General features: G+C 39.6%; 1 protein-coding gene across 3 annotated transcripts in view; it reads right to left on the reverse strand.

The window, feature by feature from the left end:
• The window catches only part of Hmg20a (high mobility group 20A), an 84,022-nt gene that overhangs the window by 20,105 nt on the left and 41,369 nt on the right, over positions 1 to 22,548 (reverse strand). For 2 of the 3 annotated variants that reach the window (XM_029569206.1, XM_008844894.3), the window contains 3 exons: positions 9,863 to 9,955; positions 3,631 to 3,778; positions 1,366 to 1,578 (listed from right to left, as the gene is read on the reverse strand). In XM_029569206.1, coding sequence (XP_029425066.1) covers positions 1,366 to 1,578; positions 3,631 to 3,778; positions 9,863 to 9,951 — 450 coding nt within the window. In that variant the 5' untranslated portion in view covers positions 9,952 to 9,955. Of the gene's footprint in view, positions 1 to 1,365; positions 1,579 to 3,630; positions 3,779 to 9,862; positions 9,956 to 22,548 lie in introns of those variants that run through there. The other variant, XM_017801057.2, reaches the window with a different exon arrangement.

The raw sequence follows: 22,548 nt of genomic DNA on the forward strand, positions 1-22,548 counted from the left end.
GGAATGAGGGAGGGAAGAAGGGAGGGAGAGAATAAGAATATGAGTGCATGTGCAAATAGAGAGAGACAAGGTATGTTAGCAATAGGTAGGCTGCACAAAGGGCTCTGGATGCTCTCTGTACTGTTTTTATGTTTGTAACTTTTTGTGCATTTGAAATAGCTTCAAATTAAGCAGTTGATCAAGCTACTTCTGCTTTTTGTTTGTACACTTTTGTTCGGAGAAAAAATTTAAATGAACATGTATTAACTTTGAAATAAAGATAAAAAAAGAAAATACAACCTAGTATTTCAGTCGATGATCCCACTGTTTTAAACTGCTTTCTATTAGCTTGCTTCTACAAACACAAAGTTTCAAATTGAAATTTAATTTGATCTCTTAGAAAGTTTTTGAATTCAATTAATTCTCAAGAGAATATTTTTCAATTTGGTTTTGGTCTGTCTGGAATCCATTTTAAAGAGTGCAAGTCATAAGAGCTTAAGACATAAAAGAAATATAGATCTTTCAGATGCTGGGAAACAGGAAGCTTTTAACGCAAAGCCAGTCCCAAAATCACTATCATTCCTTCGCTTTAGTGGCCTTTCACCCAGTGCATGGCTATCTTGTCCTTAATTTCCCTCTAATCTCTCTAACAAATGGATTTGTTGCAGTTTGGCAACAGGGTTAGTTTCTGTCTTAGAGGAGAAAGAAATCAAGTTGTTCTTGTCTCATTTTCAATAGTGGGTTAAATTTGCTAGAACTCCAGTTAAAAATTTTATTAAAGTAGTAAAGTCTTTTTCTTAAATAAAATTCTTCTGTGAATTGAAGAATTTTATCAATGATTTCCCCTCATTTTTATTCATGACTTTTCATTTAGTTCAATACAATATCTCACTTTGATAGATTTCTTAATTCTTAATATTGAACCACTTTTCAAAATGATCTTCTATGAACTCAGTATACGTATCAAATAAAAATGGAGCTGCTGGGGCTGGAGAGATAGCGCAGCAGTTAGGAACACTGACTGTCCTTGCAAAAGACCTGGGTCAAATCCCAGCACCCACATGGCAGCTAACAACTGTCTGTAACTCCAGTTCCAGGGAATCCAATGGTCTCTTCTGTCCTCTGCAAGTATTGCACAACACTGGTGTGCTTACCTACATTCAAGTATAACACTCATTAGGGTCCTTCCTGCTCAGGAGCCTGCAGCAAATCCTGGGTTAGTTTCTAACTCAGTGCTAGAGAAAAGAACCATGATGGGCCTGCTATTCTGGCTTCCTAAGCACAGGGACAAACTGAAGAGTCAACTGTCTGTCTTCTTTGCTTCTTTGGTGGAACTTATTTTTGGGATATAAAAAGCAGCAGAGGACCTGGAGCAAGAGCAATCACCTGCTTTTCCTCAGGAGGCAGTTTACTCCACTCATTGCCCAACATCCTTGTGATTTCTGGAAATGGGACTTCTGGTCTCTTTGCTCGAAGCTGTTCTCTGCGCTCATTCATGAATCGAACATATCCTGTAAGAGGGGATTTGGGTGCATTGCTGTCTCGAAGGGGTTTCTTCCTTTTTCTCCCTTTTGACCAACCTCCTCGTTTACTTCTTTGCTATAAAACAAAGCAAAATGAAAAGCCAAAAACCAAAGAACAATCCTCCAAATAACCCATCAACAACAATAATAACAGCAACCTCAAAAGAGGACAAGAGTTGCATTTTCCTGTGAGTAAGACCCTGGCTATCCAAAGCCCTCCAGATGTGTTAAAAGATTGCAATGCTAAGTAAGGAGGGGTTTCAGATGGTTCACTTGAAGACTGTTTAATGTATCACACTACAAACTGGAGTAATAAAAGTCTATTCAATTTTTTTTTTCTGAGAGGAGGTCTCTTTAAGTTGTCTATACTACTCTCAAACTCATTATGTATGTATCCCAGGGTTGCCTCAAATTCACAGTGATCCTCTTGCCTCAGCCTCTTTCCTGACTGCTGGGATTGCAAGCATTTACCACCACTCTGGTGTATAATCCCCAAAGATGAGAATAGGAGGTAACATGATCATGCAAGCTTTGGCTTTCTTATGTACTATGCACTTCCTGACGGGGATGTTCTACATGAGAAATTCAGCAGCACACACAGCACTGTGCCAGAGCAGATGCTGTCACAGTAGATCAGAATAAGATGCTGCCCCATGTACTGAGTGCAGAAGAGATAAGCTATAGCACAAAGATTAAAAATAATTCATGAAGGTGTTTCTCACTGATACCCAAAAACCAGATTATTTCCCATAGCAAATAGCATATAGATATTTAAATTAATATTTAGGTCTCAGGAAAATTTCAGTAATACATCCAAAATGGAGACTAATTCTTTGGCTTGGTGATTTGTTCCTTAAGATATATATTTTATAAAGTTAGAAGTCTTTTTAAATTGAGTTATTAGTTAAATCAAAGATCAAATCAACTTTTAACATGCCTTAAAAAAGGACTGCAGTGTCACTCAGGTTTTAATGCAGCATTTCTTCCCGGCCTTGTAAATGACACTAGTGCACATCATATTTTGTTCCATAATTTAGCAAATATACATAGTCTATCAGTTAATGTTTCATGGACAAGAATTCTTATTTCAGAGAAGAGAAAGGTAAACAAGATTTAAAAAGGGACAAAAACGTCTAAGTATTGACTGTGGTAAAGCACCCTTAAATATATGTAAATTGTTGTGATAATTCTCCCTTTGGCAAATGGTGCCAAATATTAGGTTTCCATTTTTCTTTCCTTTTATAAATTTTTGTAAATCTGGAAAACATTACGGTATAAGAAGCCTAGGGATACAGTTCTATGGACAAGTATGTACTTAGTATGAACTGCTAGTATTCCACACAAACAAACCAACAAACAAGTGAATGAAGCTACAAGCATTCACTATTATCTTTAAGAATGCTAATGGGATAGATGAACAAACTAGTCTTTTCACATAAGAGAAAAGACAAAAATCAATGGTGCTATTTTCTGTCTCAAAAAGACAAAAAAAAAAAAAAGTGCTTTAAAATACAGGCAATGTGATCAGTCATCTGTAAGGAAGACTGCAGGCTGGAGGTCCAACAAGGGCATGGCTGCCCATGCCCACACTTAACCTTTGTGTGCTTTTGAGAAATATGACCCCCATGGGAGGGAGAAGAAGCCAGTAAGTAGTATGGATCCTTTGGGCACATATGAACTGTGTTGCAGAGCTTGGTGAGCAGAATGTGACCATGAACAAGGGCATGAGGACTTCTCAGTAGTTATTAAATTAAATCACTCACTCATAAAACAAGCATTTTTCCAACATATCCCCCTACCCAAACATTAGTGAACAGCTAATAGGAGGCTGCCACATTTGCTTAGGCTGAGAATAAAAAGATTTCTATTCTATTCTATTCTATTCTATTCTATTCTATTCTATTCTATTCTATTCTATTCTATTCTTTTATGCTGTTCTATGCTATTCTATTCTATTCGTCATTAAAACCATTAATATAGATAGTTCTATGTAAAGCAAGAAACATGTAACAGAATACTGGGCAGGTGTCAGCTTAGAAACTAGGACGCCAGATGACAATCAATCAACTTCTCTGATGTTTGCTGCTTTGGAAGCGTCACTGGTTGAAGACAGGAGGCTTCAGCTTACCTCATCTTCATGCCTCTGCTCACTGCCTTCTGCAGCATTTGAAGACTCACTCTGAAGCAACTGACCCTGGGAGAGATCCTCCACAAATTCTGGATTATTGGTGGACGATGTAGCTCCGCTGCCATATGGAAGCTCTGAGTGTGTTAATCTGAGCAACAGGGAGAAGCATAAAAGTTCAATATGGACAGCAACAAAAACTTCTCTTACCAGGTTGAACACAAATTTTCCTGCCAGTAAACACACATGCCAGTACTTGAATTAATTCCATCAGGGCAATCTGTAAATTGTACACAATGAATCCAGAGATATTTCCTAGGCAAACCAGCTTTAATCTTTGTCCAAAACAATGACTTCTCTCAATAAAGACTTCAATTTTAATTCTGAGCACACAACAAAACATGACTTTGATATGCTACCTTTCATATGTCTCCAATGTGAAGATGAAACACAAGTAATGGACCAGATGAATAGGAATGGGAGTTATACAGAAACTTTGTCCCCTATAGCAAAAGAATGATTTCTTAAAGGGCATAAGAAATAATACTTATGGAATATAACATAGGCTATAATTTCTTGGATTACAGATTTTAGTGACAATCAGATCAGCAAGGAAAGCTAGTGTAGTATGTTCAACTATATATATATCAGTGTTGGGGACCAAACTCAGAGTCTTACACATTAGGTAAATGTTTTACTCTGAGTTACATTCTTAGCCAAAGCATAAATTCTAATAAGTCAGGTAGGTATACTGTTCTGCTCCCAGTAGTCTGTTCTTAATGAGCTAGCAAATCAGGTCTCATCCTTCTAAGAAGTAGACAAGGAAGATCTAGATAACAGGTGGCTGAGTCTTAGATTGGCGTGTGCTAGGAAGTTATTTTTCTGAGGGAAAGGACTGGAAAGGTAAGAGGCAGGAAGATGGATAATAGAGTAAAATTCAGTTAATACACTGAAAGAATGCACACTCCATAGGGTTATACGCAATACTCACTATGAAATCTAAGTACTGAAATAGAGGTTTATGAAAGTGACACAGAGGCAGTGTAGAGGTTAAGATGAATTTTATATGTATGGAGAGGATGCTAAGAAAGATTTCACAAAGGAGGCCTTGAAAGATGAATAGGCATTCTTCAGGTAACAACATCATCACAGGCAGAAAGAATAGCATCTAAGAGAAGAAAGGGAGCCCTGTTAGGAGCTATGTTGCAACCTAAGAAGATTAAACATGGGCATGATCAAGAGTAGAGGAGCAAAAGCTAAGAGACACAGAAGTGGGAGACTGGCAAGAACTCAATGAATGAACAAACATGAGTAGTGAAGGAAAAGTAGAGTCTAAGATAATTCCTAGATTTTCAGTTGGTGGTTATGTATTTACTATTAATCATGGACAGAATAGATATGTGAATGAGACAGACACACAGATGATAAGATGATGACTTTGAAATTATTATAACATAATTAGTGGAGATATCCCACAGACAACAGGAAACATGCCCTGAGACACAAATAAAGCTGCAGGACAGCAATCCAAGGAACAGTGGGCGGTGCTAGATATCCTCAGAAAACAACGAGAAGCCACCACAGATCATGGTTGGGATGATACCATTTTAGAAACCCTAGGAAAGGAGACTGAAGAATTTGGAGAACATAATGCAGGAGATAAGGCAGTGAGACGTTAAAGAAAGGACAATCACCAAGAAAGAAACTATTATGTCATGAAGATAGACTAAAAAGATTCTATTAAATTTGGATACCTGAAGGTTGAGCAGTGCTAGGGGAGTGTAGTTTTAATGGAATTATAGGAATGAACCCCAGATTATGGTAGATGGAACAATGAATGAAAACAGATGCAGACTACAGTGTGAATGAAATAAATTATACTTCTCTGGCTTTTTCTAGGAAACACACTGATTTTATATAGGAGGTGTCTACATTTCTGGGGTCCTTTAATAAGAGTGTGTCTTAAGGAAGCCATGAAATCCACTCTAATCATATTCTTTAAAACGAAGGGTCAACAAGGTCTGGCTTGGTCTTGGCAGCATTAGCTCCCAAGCGCTTCCTTCAATTTGGACATCTCAGGAGGCTCATTCTTTTACTGTCACTCACATTTCAGTTGTAACCAGTTTTACGTTCCTAACTTTTGTATATTTTTCTTTCTGCAAAATATACAAATTAGGTTTAGGAAAGAATAGCAATCTCAGGAATTCCTGATGGATTTGGACAGGCATCTGACAGGAGTGGCCACAGGTGCCCACTGTCTCTTTGCTGTGAACAGACTATTCATGATCCTAGTTAAGGGACACAACCCTTCCATTTCTGCCTTTGAGCTCACTCTCTGGGCGACTAGGGACAGGTTTCCAGCAGTTTTGCCCATCCTGGACTCACCAATTCTTTCTTTCTATACAATCAGCATAATCTGTAGAAAGTGTGATAGTATAACTTTTAAAACAAAACAGATACTGTCTTTATTCCACTTCTGGCTGTGATTTTTTTTTTTTTTTAAACCTAACTTTCCTTTAAAGCAAGAGTCCCTGGAAAGAACTGGCTATACAACTGACTGCATTGTTCTTCTCCCATCCTCTCTGGAACCCATTTCTTTTTCTTTTCTTTCTTTCTTTTTTTTTTTTTTTTTTTTTTTTTTTTTTTTTTTGTCTTTTTGAGACAATGTCTTCCTGTAGCCCCAGCTGGCTTGGAACTCACTATGTAGCTCAGGATGGCCTTGAACTTACAGAGATCTGCCTGTTTCTGCACCCAGCTAAGCCATTTCAAAGGAGATGCAGGCTTACAACTCTTATCTAGGCCACCGGAGAACTTCATGCTAAATCCAATGTCACCTCTCAGTCCTCATCTAATCTACCAGAACAATCCTGGCACAGTTCGTCTGTTCTTGACCCTTGACACGCTCTGCTCTTTTAACTCAGTTTCTAGCCTCCTTGTGTGGCTGTTTATTCTGCTACCTCTTAGCTCCTCATTTTGATCTTGGCCAGCTCCTTTGCCTATATTTTAAATGTTGGATTCTCCTAGAGCTCAGGCTTTTTAGACTTTTTTTTTTTGATAATTTGTACAGCACTCATTCCTTCAGTGATTATACCTAGTCTCATGGCTTTAAATATGAGCTACATGCTGATGATCCAAACTTTTTCTTTCTAGCCTAAACTCCCCTAACTTCAGAACCTGGTATGACACTGCCTATCTGAGATCCCTGCTCAGATCTCGATAAGCATCTCAAATTTAAAATTTCTTGAACTGAGTGTCCCTCCCCTAACTGTTCAGTTTCCCTAAGTTAATGGCAACCCCATCTTTTCCAGTTGCTGAGGCCAAACCTTGGGAACTGTCTTTGCTTTTTTTCTTTCCCTTCTCATACTGTTCATCTGGTCTTTCAGGCATAATACTGTTGGCTTAGCTTCAAAATATGTCTAGAATTCTATACTTCTCATTAATTCTATCTCCCCCCACCTTTTTTATTTTTTGTCTTTTTGAGAAAGAGTTTCCCTGTACCCCCAGGTGGCCTGGAACTCACTGTGTAGACCAAGGTGCCTGGACTTGATCTCACAGAGATCTAACTGCTTCTGCCTCCCAAGTGCTGGGATTAAAGGCGTGTACCACCACACCTGGCATCCATTCCCACATCTTTAGAAACATATAACAATGGGTTTTTGTCTCCATGATCTCACCATGAATGCTCTGGTCAAAGTTAAGAGTGATGTTCTTCAGGCCATCATCTCTCATCTCATCTGAATTACTCTGAGAGCCTCCTAACTGGTCTTCTTGCTCTAGCCCTTGCTCCCTTCAGCCTACTGGTAGCACAACAGTAAGACCATCAGGAAGTAAGTCAAATCTCATCATTCTGCTCCAAAACCTCTAATTCTTAAAGTTAAAGGACCTTGGGGCTGGAGAGATGGCTCAGTGGTTAAGAACACTGACTGTTCTTGCAGAAGAGCTGGGTTCAAATCCCAGCACCCATATGGCAGCTAACAACTGTCTGTAACTCCAGTTCCAGGGGATCCAACAGCCTCTTCTGTCCTCTGCGGGTGTTGCACGACATGGGTGCACTTACTTACATGCAGACATAACACTCATACACACACACACACACACACACACACACACAAAAAAAAAAAGGACCTCATAGATCCTGCATGTTGACCCTTACTACCAGAGTACAGCCTATCAGCATCTCTGGCATTACCTGGAAGCTCATTAGAAACAGAATCTCTGGTTCCTCAGACTTTCTACATCAGAATTTTCATTTTACTAAGATCTATAGGCAATTCACAGGTACACTGAAGAAGCACCCATGTAGCGTTCTACTGACCCTCACCCTGCAATCTGCTGCTCTAGTCACATAACCCTTCTTGGCGATTTCTGCAAGACAGAGACATTCTTACTTCAAGGATTTTGCCTTGATTGTTTCCTCTGCCCAGAAAAATCTTCCTTAGATAACAGCATGCTAGCTCCCTTACTTTTGAGGAGGGAGCACATTATTCAAATCACTTTCTCATTAAATGCCTTCTTGGCCACTATCTAAAATGGTACTCCTAAATCCTTATAATCCTTCTTTCCTACTTTTTATTTTATGTGTATGAGTGTTTTGCCTGCATGTATGTGCTTGCCTGGTACCTGAGGAGGCCAGAGATCCCCTGAAACTGGAGTTATGGATGGGTGTTAGCCATCATGTGGGTGCTGGGAACTGAACCTGGGGTCCTCTGGAAGAGCATTAAGTGCTCTTAACTGCCAAGCCATCTCTACATTCTTAATCCATAGTTTTAAATCAATGTAGTATGCATTTTACTTATTTATTCTGTTTAGTGTCCCATTTTTTATTAGAATTTAAGCTGTAAAGGACTAAGAAGCCAGATGTGATGGTCCATGCTTATAATTTCAGCACTCAGGAGGTAGAGGCAGGGGTTTACTGCAAGTTTGAGAACAGCCTGTTTTGTCTACACAGTAAGTTCCAGGCCAGCTTGGGCTACACAGTGAGACCCTGTCTCAAAACCAAAATAAAAAATAAAATGAAAAGACTAAGTTCATTGTCTTTTTTGAAGTTTGTTTTAAATCTAATGCCTGAACAATGGGTATACAAACTAAAAATTTTTACTGAATGAACTGATTAAGTAACTAGGCAGCCTTTAGAAAAGTCTTGAAGAACAATTTCATCTAAGTGGTGAGGTCAAAAGGCAGATATTAATGAGGCAAGAAATAAATATGGGGGAAGGAAACAGAATTATAGGGTGTAGGCTATTTTTTAAAGTGTTCTAAAGAATATTAAAATAATTCATCTTAGGGATTAGCTAGCACTTTAATTTACTAAGGAGTATATTGCTTCTTTGGCAAATGGTTTCTAAATACCTAAAAAAAATAAAAATTCAAGTGGAACAGAATTTCAAGACAAGAGATGGACTACTGGGATTAACTTTTCTCTGAATTCCTTTACATATTTGTTTAAAAATGCCATAGAAAAGTGATGGGAAAAGTGAAAGAACATAAGTCAGCTAAAACTTCTAAGCATCTACCCAGGCATCGTGGCAACATGCCTTTGATCCCAACACCTGGTAGGCAGAGGCAGGTGGATCTCTGTGAGTTCAAGGCCAGCCTGGTCTACATAGTGAGTTCCAGCCCAGATGGGGCTATAGGGAGACCCTGTCTCAAAAAAGACCAACATTGCCTCCCACCCCCCCAAAACACCCCAACTTCTAAGCATCCCAATTGTGGGCTGGAGAGATGGCTCAATGGTTAAGAGTGCTTGTTACACAAGTATGAGGACCAGAATTTGGATCCTAGTACCCACATAAAGGCTGGGCATAGCCTGCAACTCAGCACTGAAGGGAGCTAAGATAGGTGGATCACTGGGGCTTGCTGGCTGCCACCTCAGCCAAAACACTAGTGCATACCACACACACACACACACACACACACACACGCACAGTCTAATCTGAGAAAAAAATATTTTAATAACTGGCAACTTGAGAAAACGCATTTGATTTTTAGAGCTCACTCTCTGGCAGGTATTTCCTTTGCTAGGTCTACAGTGCTGCTGCACCAGTTCACAGGAACCAGAGCGCTGCAGACAGCTGAAAGCATATTACAAGTGGTTTACAACAGCTCTCTTAAAAAGCACAACAAATATACTTTCTAGTCTCCTGATATAAAACTGCCTCGTTAGCATCTCACACTTTGTCAGATGCTGAGTTCTGAAGCTTCTGCAGAAGGCCAATGTCTCAAAGCAGTTGCTTACCCAGTTGTAGCCAGATCATTACTCTCCTTGCAACCATCTTCATCTGCAAAAAGGGGCGGCAGGGTAGAACTAGTCATCAAACTTTCCATCTCCCTGGAAGGAAGAGATAATAATAATAAAAAAAATAATGGCTTCATTACTTCTGGTTCAAGTTCTACTAATTTAAGAGCCAGCCTTCCTTAACTTTATCATGTCAGTAGCAGAAAAGAAACTGACCTAAATATCTGTTTTCTATTGTTAGTGGGCTTTTAATTGTGGTCTTATCAACTAACCAGAATAAAAACCAAGTTTGGGGGCTAAGGAAGTGGTCTAGTGGGAAAGGAAGAGTGCTGGCTGCACAAGCATGTGGATCTGAGTTCAATCCCCAGCACCCACGTAAAAAGCTAGGACTGGTCCCCCAGTGTGCCTATAACCCCAGCATGATGCAGACAGGAGAATTGCTGGGGCTTACAGGCTGGACAGTTTAGCTGAAAGAGCAAGCTGCAGGTTCAGAGAGACTCCAGCTTAAGGGAATAAAGTAGAGTGATTGAACAGGACACCTGACATCCTTCTCTGGCCACTGCATGTATGTATGAGTGTTTGTACATGTACCCCACCCCCCAAATCAATAAAAATAAGTTCAGTTTTAACAAGCTGGGCATGGTTTGGAAAACTCTTTATTCATCCTTCAAAAGTATTCTTTTTTTTAATTAAAAAAGTATTTATTATTGTGTGAATATATGTGTGTGAGGGCAGGTGCACCTTTGCCACAATTTGGTTATGGATGTCAGAGGCTAACTCTTGAGAGTCAGTTCTCTCCTTCTGCCATGGGTCCAAGTCAGGCTGTGAGTCTTTCACAGCAAGTACTTTCACCCACTAAGCCATCTTCCTGGACTTTCAAAAATATTCTTTGTTTCCTGTAGAAATCATTAAACAAAGTAATGCAACCCTGGCAAGACATTTAACCTCTCTGAGCTACAATTTCACTATAGCAGACAAAATTGCTCACTTAACCTACCGAGTTATTGAGAAGGATTAAACTGAAAGTACTTCATAAAGAGAATGGCTAAGACAGCAAATACTTTGAGTATTACTATATACAGTATTATTATTACAACATTACCAGTTCTCAGTCCTACATGAAACATGCTTAGATTAAATGGTGACAAACTGAGCCCTCCAAAAGGAAATAATGCAAAGGAAGTAGAGGATGGAACATACAGACATGGTTCTAAGTCAAAGAAACCACAGTTCCAGGTCAGAAGCATGCGCCACTTCACTTGTCATAACCAACACAGCACAAATAGCATGCACCTGGGTACAGGAAACAGCTAAGCTTAATGGAAGAAAATAAATAAATCACAAGAACCTGAGGTCATCAGACTGAAAGGATAAAAGAAGAAAATGACAAAGAGAGTAATTTCATTTAGCATATCATTGCAAAGAAGGATTTTTCCCTTTCAAGGCGTGCCACCAAGGCTTCACCCCATACAGCTAAAAGCAGCAGCATGCCATTCATCATGAAAGTGATACCCACACATAACATTCAATAGTGACCCCAAACATCAGCCACTCAAGTGGAACTGCAAAGCACTCTCAAGAGAAAAGCCTCAATCACTGGGAATTGAGAAGTAAATGATGTGAATTCACTGAGGCACTCAGCAGTCCTTCAGGTGCAGCTGTTAAGGAGCTCTAGTGAGGGGGTGACTGAAGGAAACCATAGCAGCTATGGCAACCCAGTGTTCCTCTTGCTCAGGGGGAAGTGGGAAGAAATCACAGGGACACCAACACACATTCTCAATGTTTAATGGAGTGATTTACTTCCCAAGCTAAAACTGATGTTTTATTTCTTGTTCTTATTTAGTTTCACTTCTAAATTTATTATTTAGCAGGCCAAGATCCATAAATAGCTTAATATGACAAAAAAAGCCTCTCTGTACATATCTTTTGCAGTACAGTATATAGAGCCTGGCAGGCAGAGTAAGGAGTTCAGTCCATGTGCAAGGAAGCTTGTGACCCACTTTCAGTTCCCTCAAGACGGTGTTCACAGTGGAATGGCTCTAAAAAAAAAAAAAAAAATCCTCCAGAATTCCACTCTACATGGTTTCTAGAAAGAGTCCAACTCAGCTGTACATAAATTTTAATTCATATTATACAAGACCAGATGAGAGTTGGGCTTTCAGGGCTGCTAACACCAGTGCTAATGTTCGTTTATCACTTCCTACCCATCCCCAAAAAAGATCAGTTAGATGCCATATAGCCTAACTGTACTGAGGGAACATTCACATAGCCAGTTCTATATCCCCAACCTTAAAAGGTCTCAGTTGATGGGTTTATTTTTTAAAGTGTCCCTATAAATCACCAGCCTTTCAAGAACCTCAAAATTTAGAATCTGAAGCTCTTGGCATTATTCCCACATATCAAAATGGAGTACATTATCTGGTAGGGAACAAATGAAGCCCTCTTTCATTTACCATGTCAACATGGTCCCTTAGAGTGCTCCCTAGATATCTTTAGTCATTTATGAAATAGAGGGAGGCAGCTGGATAACATAACCCTAACAACATATAAACAGATCATATAAACAAAGGAAGTTCAGAGAACACACATTTCTTCTCCCCCCTACCCCTTAAGTTTGTTTTACTTAACCCATATGGCTTCAGATACATTTTCTCAGTGTTTCTGAGCAGTGAGGCCTCTAAGAAATGAGTAATAAAGTGGGTGGAAGATGAAGGGGCCAAGATCAACAAAAGAAGGAAATGAAGAAAAGTCCAGTGAAACCCAAAGGCTTCTAAAGCAGTTCAGTAAGTTGGAAAATAAAATGCTTCTCAAGAACGTGGCTTGAATCCCACAAGAATAAGCTTTCATCTGAGGTCCGTGAGGGGGTGATTCAAACTGAACCATGGCTACTAAGCCACTAAATGCCAAAAGCCCTTCGAGTGCAGTATCTGTGCCTGATAATGTACCAGTACAGAGGTCACAGTGAACTTTAAAATCCCATGTAAAGCATTTAAGAAATTTAATGAATGCAGCTCTGGAAGGAGAAAGAAATATGTACAAAAGCAAAGCAAATACACAAGTTTGTTCCTTTGCTGTAGTTTACAATACTTCCTGGCATGATCTACCCAAGTCTTCTGTCTGTAGGTTTCAAAAATGGTATTATTTTGAGGCTTACATTTTGACTTGGGTCTGCACCTTAGCTTGAGAAGTCCCAAAATTATCTGTAACACTAACCACTCACTTAGCAGAGGGCTAATTTAAGATATTTTAATAACTGATATAAAATTATACTAAATTGCAATAAAATTTTAGTCATACTAACTGACCAATTTATACATTCTCTCTCTGTAATAAGTTGGGGAACCAAGTCATAACCAGAACATAGCTTTTGCGATCTGGAGATGGCTCAGAGGATAAAACACTTGCAACACTAAGAGTGAGGATCTGAGTTCAAACCCCTTATGTAAAAAGTAGGTGTGGTAGCTGCCTGTAACCCCAGCACTTGGGAGGCAGAGACAGAGGAACCCTGAGGCAAACTGGCTAGCTAAGACTAGATGAATCAAAGAGCTCTGGGTTCAACTGAGAAACCTGCTTCAATAAAGAGAGCAAGACTCCCCATGTCAACTTAAGGCTCCCACATGCATGCACATACATGTGCAAGTACACTCTCAAACACGTGCGCTTCCAAACAACAATAACAACAGCAACAGCAACAGCAACAACAACAACAACAACAACAACAACAACAACAGGAATGTGGCTTTGGTTAATATGGGGCCACAAAAAATGAAACTGGATGAAGTTTAAGAAGTTCCCTGGGGGCTGGAGAGATGATGGTTCGGTGGTTAAGGGCACTGGCTGCTCTTGCAGAGAACCAAGGTTCAAATCCCAGCACCCATATGGCAGTTAACAACCAGCTAACAACCATCTGTAACTCTAGTTCTAGGAGATCCAACACCCTCTTCTGTTCTCTGAGGGCACTGCACGACACAGTTGCACTTACATGCAGGCATTAATTACACTCGTACACGTGAAAAAAAATAATTTTTTTTTTTTAAAAGAAAAGTTCAGGGTTGGGGATTTAGCTCAGTGGTAGAGTGCTTGCCTAGCAAGCGCAAGGCCCTGGGTTTGGTCCTCAGCTCAGGGTAAAAAAAAAAGTTCAGCCAGGTGTTGTGGTGCATGCCTTTAATCCCAGCAGTCAGGAGACAGAGGCAGGCAGATCTCTGTGAGTTCAAGGCCAGCCTCGGCTACATAGTGAGTTCCAGGCCAGCTGGGGCTACAGGCCTGTCTCAGAAAAAAAAAAAAAAGAAAAAAAAGTTCCTTGGACTAACAAGATGGCTCAGTGGATAATCTTGTAGTGCAAGCCTGATGACCTGAGTTTTACCTCATGGTGGAAGATGAGAACCAACCCCTGAAAGCTTACGGCCTTCACTTGTGGGTAATATGTACATATGCCTATCTCAAAACAATGTTCCTAGAAACTGCTAGCAACCTAGGAGGACCGCGCCTCACCTTGCATGGAGCTGTATGCATACCCTCTCCAAACAATGGAGTAAGTTTCTCTTTTTATTAACAACTATCAAATAGTTTCTATTCAATCCTACTCCAGCTATACCGGGTATAAGAGTAGGGGCTACTGATCTGGCCTGAACTAGGTTTTGGGTCCAAGTCTCTCTTCTCTAAGAAGAAAGCATCGGATCCCCTGGAACTGAAGTTTTGGATAGCTGTTATATGCCATGTGGGTGCTGGGAATTGAACCCCAGTCCTCTGCAATAGCAGCCAGTACTCTTAACTGCTGAGCCTTCTCTCTAGCCCTGTAAACTATGTCTTCTAAGTGAACTTGTAGGGAGAATCCTCTATCATCTTAGGCTTATGCATAATTGGGTATGCTTATGACTCAAGTCAGATCCATTATAGATGGGACATATGCAGTAGAGAAAAGTTATATAGCCCAATTCTATTAGTCAAAACTGGGAACTTCCCACATTAGACCCCTTAGTCACCAGCCCTTCCTTTAGACCCCATTAAAAAGCCCCAGGCAATTATCTGGGGCCCTTAAGCATGTAGCTGGCTATGACTCTTGATAGTATATTTCTTTTCTTTCTTTTTAAAAAATTTTTTTATTATTTTTATTTTATGTGTTAAGAGTGTATTGTCTGCATGTATGTGAGTGCACCCGTGTCATGCAATGCTGCAGAGGTTAGAAGAGGGCTTCGGATTCCCCTGGAACTGGAGTTAAGGACAGTTTGTAGCACCATGTGGGTGCTGGGAATTGAACCCCAGTTCTCTGCAAGTGCAGTCAGTGCTCTTAACTATTGAGTCATCTCTCCAGCCTCTTTTTTTGGTCTTTTTGAGATAAGGTCTCCTTATAGCCCCAGCTGACCTGGAACTATGTAGACCAGGCTGGCCTTGAACTCAGAGATCTGCCTGCCTCTGCCTGGGATTAAAGGTGTGCGCCACCACACCTGGCATGATAGTGTATTTCTTTCTGACCTGTATTATCATCTTGCTTTTGAATGAAGTTTCCTTGCTTCTTTGTAATCTATGTGCTTTTACTACAATTCTTTGAATAAGACCCCAAGAACTTGGAAATACCTGACCCAGATTCTGACCACTGGTAACACAACTACAAGTGGGTCTTCAAAACTATCAGCAGCCTTACTTTACATTCTTAGAGTGTTTTCTAGCTTCTGTATCATCTCTGTCAAACTTTTATAATTCAGCTCAAACCTAACCTCACCAAAGGCACCAATGCAGCTTCATCTTTTTAAGATTTACCATCTCAAATAACATCCTGAATTGCCCCCTTTTTTGATAGATAGTTAATTTTCCAATTATACTTACTCTATAATTATGAGATACTTGCCTTTCTTTTTTTTCTCCTTCCTTCCTTCCTTCCTTCCTTCCTTCCTTCCTTCCTTCCTCCCTCCCTCCTTCCCTTCGCTTCCCTTCCCTTCCCTTCCCTTCCCTTCCCTTCCCTTCCTTCTTTTCTCTCTCTCTCTTTTTTTTTTGGTCTTTTTGAGGCAGGGTCTCCCTGTAGCCCCAGCTGGCCTGGAACTCACAGAGATCTGCCTGCCTCTGCCTTCTGAGTGCTGGGATTGAAGGCATGTGCCACCATGTCTGGCTGGTATTTGCATTTCTTGTGAAATGATAGGATGTTATGGGAGACTGGTCATGGATTTAGCATAAATATATATATTGCGAACTCTAGGGAAACCATTAAAAGAAGTAACAAAGGAATTAATGTGCTAAGAAAAGAGAGAAAATGAAACATAAAATGCTTAATTAAAACCACAAAAAGAAAAAACAAAGGTAGGGAGGACAGAAACAGGAATAAAGAATAAGAACAATGAATAGAAAATGACACAATATTATAACTATTAATTCAATTGTATCAATAATCATCTTAAATGTCAATAGTCAAGATTAGCTGAGTATGATGGTATACACCTATAATCCCAGGACCCAGGAAGCAGAGGTAGGATTCAGAGTTTAAGGACAGTCTACGTTATATAAAAAGACATTGTTTCAAAGAATAGAACAAAACTGAACCAAAACAAACCAACGAGTCAGAGTATATAAAAAACTAACTTGGACTAGCAAGGTGGCTCACAAGTAAAAGTGCTTGCTGTGTAAACCTGATGACCCAAGTTAGATCCCTAGAACTCACCAAAAGTCAAATTCATGGTTTATATCTGTAATCCCAGCAAGTCTACTGGGAGATGGGAGGTGGATACAGAAAAATTGCATGGAAGCTCAGTGGCCAGCTAGCATGGAGTACACAGTGGCAGAAACAATAAGAGACCTTAGTTCAACAAGATGGGGGGAGAAAACAGACCTTCAAAAGGTGTCCTCTGACCTCCATATGTGTGCTGTACCATGCATGTGCCTCTCCAATAACAACTACAATAAAATAAAAGATGGAAAAAATCCAACTATATATCATCTGCAAAGAAAATCACTTTAAATATAAAGACACATAAAGTAAAGGGGTAGGGAAAGATATGCCATAGCACCAGTCAATAGGAAGTGGAAGTAACTAATATTAATTTCAGATGAAAAACTTTTGCTCTGCAAAAGATGTCAAAGGAATGAGAAGGTAGCTTACAAACTGGGAGAAATACTTACATCTAATAAAGGACGAATTTAAAAATAGACCAAAAGCCTGACTGGAACCTCATCAAAAAAGACTGACAGGTACCAAATTAGTCTGCCTATAAGATGGTCAACAATATATGTCATTAAATAATTGAAAATTAAAACTATTGCTAGATATCTATTAGCATGGCTACAATAAAAAACAATGACCGGGGCTGGAGAGATGGCTCAGCGGTTAAGAACACTGAATGTTCTTGCAGAGGACCTGGGTTTGATTCCCAGCACCCACATGGTAACTCCAGTTCCAGGGGATCCAACAGCCTCTTCTGTCCTCCTTGGGCATTGCACAACACAGATGCATTTACCTACATGCAGGCAATACACACAAACACATAAAAATAATAAATAAAATATTAAAAAAAAACAATGACACACAAATGCTAGCATGATGGGGAGCAATAGGACGTCTCCTCCACTGTTGATTGGAAAGCAAATGGAAGACACTATGGAGGACATTTTAACAGTTTCTTACAAAGCTAAATTTACTAATATGATCCAGCATTCACGGTCTTTGGTATTTATAAAAATGAATGAAAAATTTATGTCCTTACAAAACCAGCTACATATGGATATTTAGAGTGGCTTTACTCATATTTGCTAAAACCTGGATATAATCAAGATGTCCTTCAATAAGTAAAGTGTGGTGTATCTAGACAATAGAATATTCAATAATAAAAAGAAATGAGCCATCAAGCCATGAAAAGACATGGAGAAAACTTAATATATATTACTAGGTGAAAGGCATCAACAAGAAAGGCTACAATATATTGCATGAGTCTACATATCTGATATCCTATGGAGACAGTAAAATTAGTAGTTGCCAGGATTTGATGTAGGGAAGATGAATAATGGGAACACAGATTTTAGGGAACTTAAACAATTTTGTAGGGCAACTCAGTGGGGGAACACATATCATTATACATTTGTCAAAACCCATAGATGTATACCACCAAAAAAATAAAACTTGAAGTAAATTATAGTGATAATGTGCCAATGGGGATTATAGATTATAACACACTATTCTAGGTCAGGATGTTGATAGTGGGGTCAATTGTGAATGTGTGGGGATAGTCTACTACTATACTTGCCTCTCCTTTTTGCTGTGAACCTAATGCTGCTTTAAAGAAATAAAGTTCATTCATTTTAAAACAACTGCATTATATATTTAATAATTATAATTATAAAATTTATTTTAACATAAAAAGGGTATAACCAGGTTTGGGCATGAATACAACTGACTTTGATATGCATAGAAATTTAAATGGAGGAAGTGAAAGTACAAAGGCTTACTTGAGTGTACTCTACTAGCTGTGAACATTTAGCTAAGAACAATGGTTAAGCTGTGGGCATTAATCAACATGTTTTATAGTGGGATTGCGAACACTGGCTAATCCCACTTGGCAGTTAATTGGGGTTCAGTTAAGTGAAATTTAGTAAAGAACTCTTTCAAAACTGTGGGGTTTTATACAGGTATGAGAAGAAAAAGGTAAGATAAGAATAGGTAGTTTTGTCAGGCATGGTGGTCCATGCCTTTAATTCTAGCACTTGGGAGGCAGAGGCAGGCAGATTTCTTTGAGACTGAGGCCAGCCTGGTCTACTTGGCAAGTCCCAGACCAGCTGGGGCTACAGGGAGACCCTGTTAGTAGTATATAAAGTGCTAAAATAATGCTCTAAGAGTCGGGTATATCTGGCCCTGTATCTTAGTAGTAGAGGGCTTAGAGAGCTTGCTTAGCATATCAAAGACCTTGGGGTTAAAAGACAAAAGGTGAGATGGCATAGTCAGGTGTGGTGGACATGCTGCTAATCCCAGCATTTAGGAAACAGAGGCAGGCAGATCTCTGTAAATTCCAGGCCAATCAGGGCTACACAGTGAAACTCTGTCTCAAAAAAAAAAAAAAAAAAAAAAAAAAAAAAAAAAAAAAAAGAGGAGGAGGAGGAACAGCAGCAGCAGGCCTGACAGATGGAACAACTAGCGCAAAGGACCAGGCCCAATGTGGCTGAAGGAGGTGGCAAATGGGCTTGGACTGAGCTAATGGCAAAAGCAGTAGTTTGAGAGCTAAGTGTGCAGTATCAGGCTTGGAAGGTTCTATTAAGTCTTTAGGCTTTATCTTGAGCTTGGAAGCTAAGCTACTAGCAAGTTCTGAGTAAATAAGGCATGAGACTTAACATTTAAAAAAAAATATTATTTTTATTTTATGTGTATGAATGTATTGCCTGCATGTAGATAAGTACACCCATGTCGTGCAGTGCCCATGGAAGAGACACTTGCGCATCCATGTTTGTTGCTGCTCTTTTCACAACAACTCAGAGAAGGAAGCAACCTAAGACTCCCCCCAACGACGACTGCAAGAACAGCCAGTGTTCTTAACCACTGAGCCACCTCCCCAGCCTGAGATCTAACATTTAAAAAAAAATTTTTTATTATTTATATTTTATGTGTGTGCATGTACTGCCTACACATAGGTAAGTGCACCCATTTTGAAGTGCACCCTTGTCGTACAATGCCTGCAGAGGAAGAGGCTGTTGGATTCCCTGGAACTAAAGTTAAGGACAGTTGTTGAGACCTAACTTTTTTTAAAAATTATTTTTATTTTATGTGTATGTGTGTATTGCCTGCATGTAGGTAAGTGCACCCATGTCATGCAATGCCCACAGAGGTCAGAAGAGGCTGTCGGATGCCCTGGAACTGGAGTTATGGACAGTTGTTAGCTGCCATGTGGGTGCTGGGATTCAAACCCGGGTCTTCTGCAAGAACAGTCAGTGTTCTTAACTGCTGAGCCATCTCTCCAGCCCCGAGACCTAATCACTCTGGCTGCAGATTTGGGGAGAAGGAAAGGGGTAATCACATGGGAAGCTTTGGCAAGGGTCCAATTGAAAGAGGAAGGAGGCTTAGAATGAAATAGTAATGTAGGTGTTGTGAAGTAGCTATATTCTTTTTTTAACTTTATTTTTATGTGTGTGACTGTTTTGCCTGCATGCATGTAAGTTTACTCTATGCATGCAATATCCATGGAAGCTAGAAGAGGATGTTGGATCCCCTGGAACTAGAGTTACCCACAGTTGTCAACAGCCATGTGGGTGTTAGGAACCAAACCTTGCAAGAGCAGCCAGTGCCCTTAATCACTGAATCACCTCTCCAGTCCCAAGTAGTTACATTTTTGATATATTGTGAAGGTAGAGCCAGCTTGTAAATTTAAAATAACCCTAAACAATTAGGATAAAATCTATACTGTGACCTGCATATACATTAATTGTGATCTATTAATCTGATTAATAGTAATGGGTGGGCTGTACTAAAAATATATTAATTACAATTTTTTGAAGCCAAATATAGGGCTTTTGTGAGTGTCCCACAGAAGAAACACACTAGCCTCCATCTAATATGAATGCCTATAGGTCATACATTTTCAATAAGCCTGTGTGGACTCTACTCATTATGGCATCAAGATTGTGTTTGTGTCAAACAGCAAGTAGTATTACTTTATAGAATTTTACAATATGCTATCTTTCTTGGTCTAGAGATGTTGTTCTTAGAAAACAGGAAGGGAAACGGAGGCCAGAATTAGAAACAAACATAAATCTGCCATCTTGCTTATGATTTTTTTGAAGTAAAAGTTTTACAAATTTAATAATCAGGTATTTTCTAAAAAATCATAAAGGTACTAGATAATAAGAAATTCCACAGTTTGGGTTTCTTTCTAGACAACTGGATGACTACTACTACTACTACTACCACTACTACAACACACACACACACACACACACACACACACACACCCCTTCCCTTCCTCCCAGTGCAACCGTGGAGAATTGTTATTATTAAGACACAAAATGTACTGGGAGGAAAAAAATCCTAACAAAACTGAAGAAAAAAAGTGTTTTATATCAGCTTTATTTAAGATACTGTGATAACACAGGGAAAATAAAAAAAACACTTTCTTCTGCAAAGGCAGAACTTGTCACTTTATAGCAGGGTGTTGTCTTTTGATGTTGTAATCCACTTGTTAGCTGTTTTATGGTGTCTTTTGGTCCCAAGGAGCCCTTCCTGCACAGCCTATATAAGCCCTGCTTTTATTGTTAGTAAATATAGAGCCGACTACCAACTCAGACCAATGTAGGAACTACGAATTTAAAGAAATGCAACAGAACTTGGTATCACTTCCCCAGTGTAGAGTACCTTCCTCACTTCCTGGTATACTATGAAGCAGTAAAAAGGCAGACGTGAGGCTGGAGATGTAGCTCAGTCGACAGAGTGCTTGCTTAGCATGCACAATGCCCTAGTTTTGAACCTAGCTCTGTATAAACCTATTGCAGTAGCACATGGGTATAATACTAGCATTTGGGAGGTGGAGGCAGGAGGATTAGAAATTCAAGGTCACCCTTCACTACACAGTGAGTTTGAGGCTAACCAAGACTGTATGAGGCACTGTCTCAAAACAAAAAATTAAAATTAAAAAATCAAAACCAAACCAACCAACCAAACAGCAACAAGAACCTTGTCCCTGCCTCCAAAAAGAAGAAGAAGAAAAAAAAAAAAAGAGAGAGAGAGGGATGCTGGCACACCCTGTAGGAGACCATTTGAATGAGAATGCCCCCACAGGCTCCAAGTATTTGGACATTTTTATACCCAGTTGGTGGCACTGTTTTGGGAGGTCTTAAAAGGTATGGCCGTCATGGAGGAAGCACATCACTGGGGGTGGGCTTAGAGAGTTCACCAGATCACCAATCATTTTCAGCTTCCTGTGCCTGCTTGAAGAAGTGAGTGGTCTTTCTGTTCCAGCCACCTCTGCTGCCATGCCTCCCCATCATGACGGACTCTGGCCCCTTTGGAACCATAAGCTAAATAAACTCTTCCTTTTCTAAGTTCCCTTGGTCATGGTGTTTCTATCCCAGCAACAGAAAAGTAACTAATATAGTACTTAAAGTAACAATTAGTACTTAATTGTTGAAATTCAGTCTCATGCTAAAATAGAGGGCACTAAACAATGTGGTTCAAGCTGGGGTCTTTGGAAGGCAATAAGAAAGCAGAAGCAATAAAAGTCCCAAATAAAGTCCCATAAGTTAACAGTTCTTGAGCAAAGGTCCTTATTGATTCAAGGACCATTGCTCCTCCACCTTCTTATAACTTATACCATCGTTGTCAGCTCAATTCTGCAGCTCTGAAACAATGAAAAGAACAGGTGGGAAAATGTTTCTTTTTTAAAAAAATATTTTATTTATTACTTTTATTTTATGTGTATGAGTATATTGCCTGCATGTAGGTAAGTGCACCCATGTCGTGAATGCCTGCAGAGGAAAGAAGAGGCCACTGGATCCCCTGAAACTGGAGTTACGGACTGTTGTTAGCTGACACGTGGGTGCTGGGATTTGAACCTGGGTCTTCTGCAAGAATAGCTAGTGTTCTCAACTTCTTGGGCACGTTCTCCGCCCCAGATATCAACAGATTAAACAGACCCATAACATATAAGGAAATTGAAACAATAATACAAAACCTCCTGACTAAAAAAAGTCCAGCCCAAGTTGGATTTGCAGAAGAATTCTAACAGACA

The sequence above is a fragment of the Nannospalax galili genome, unplaced genomic scaffold (assembly GCF_000622305.1).
Source record: "Nannospalax galili isolate Female #2095 unplaced genomic scaffold, S.galili_v1.0 scaffold1622, whole genome shotgun sequence".
NCBI classification, from domain to species: domain Eukaryota; kingdom Metazoa; phylum Chordata; class Mammalia; order Rodentia; family Spalacidae; genus Nannospalax; species Nannospalax galili.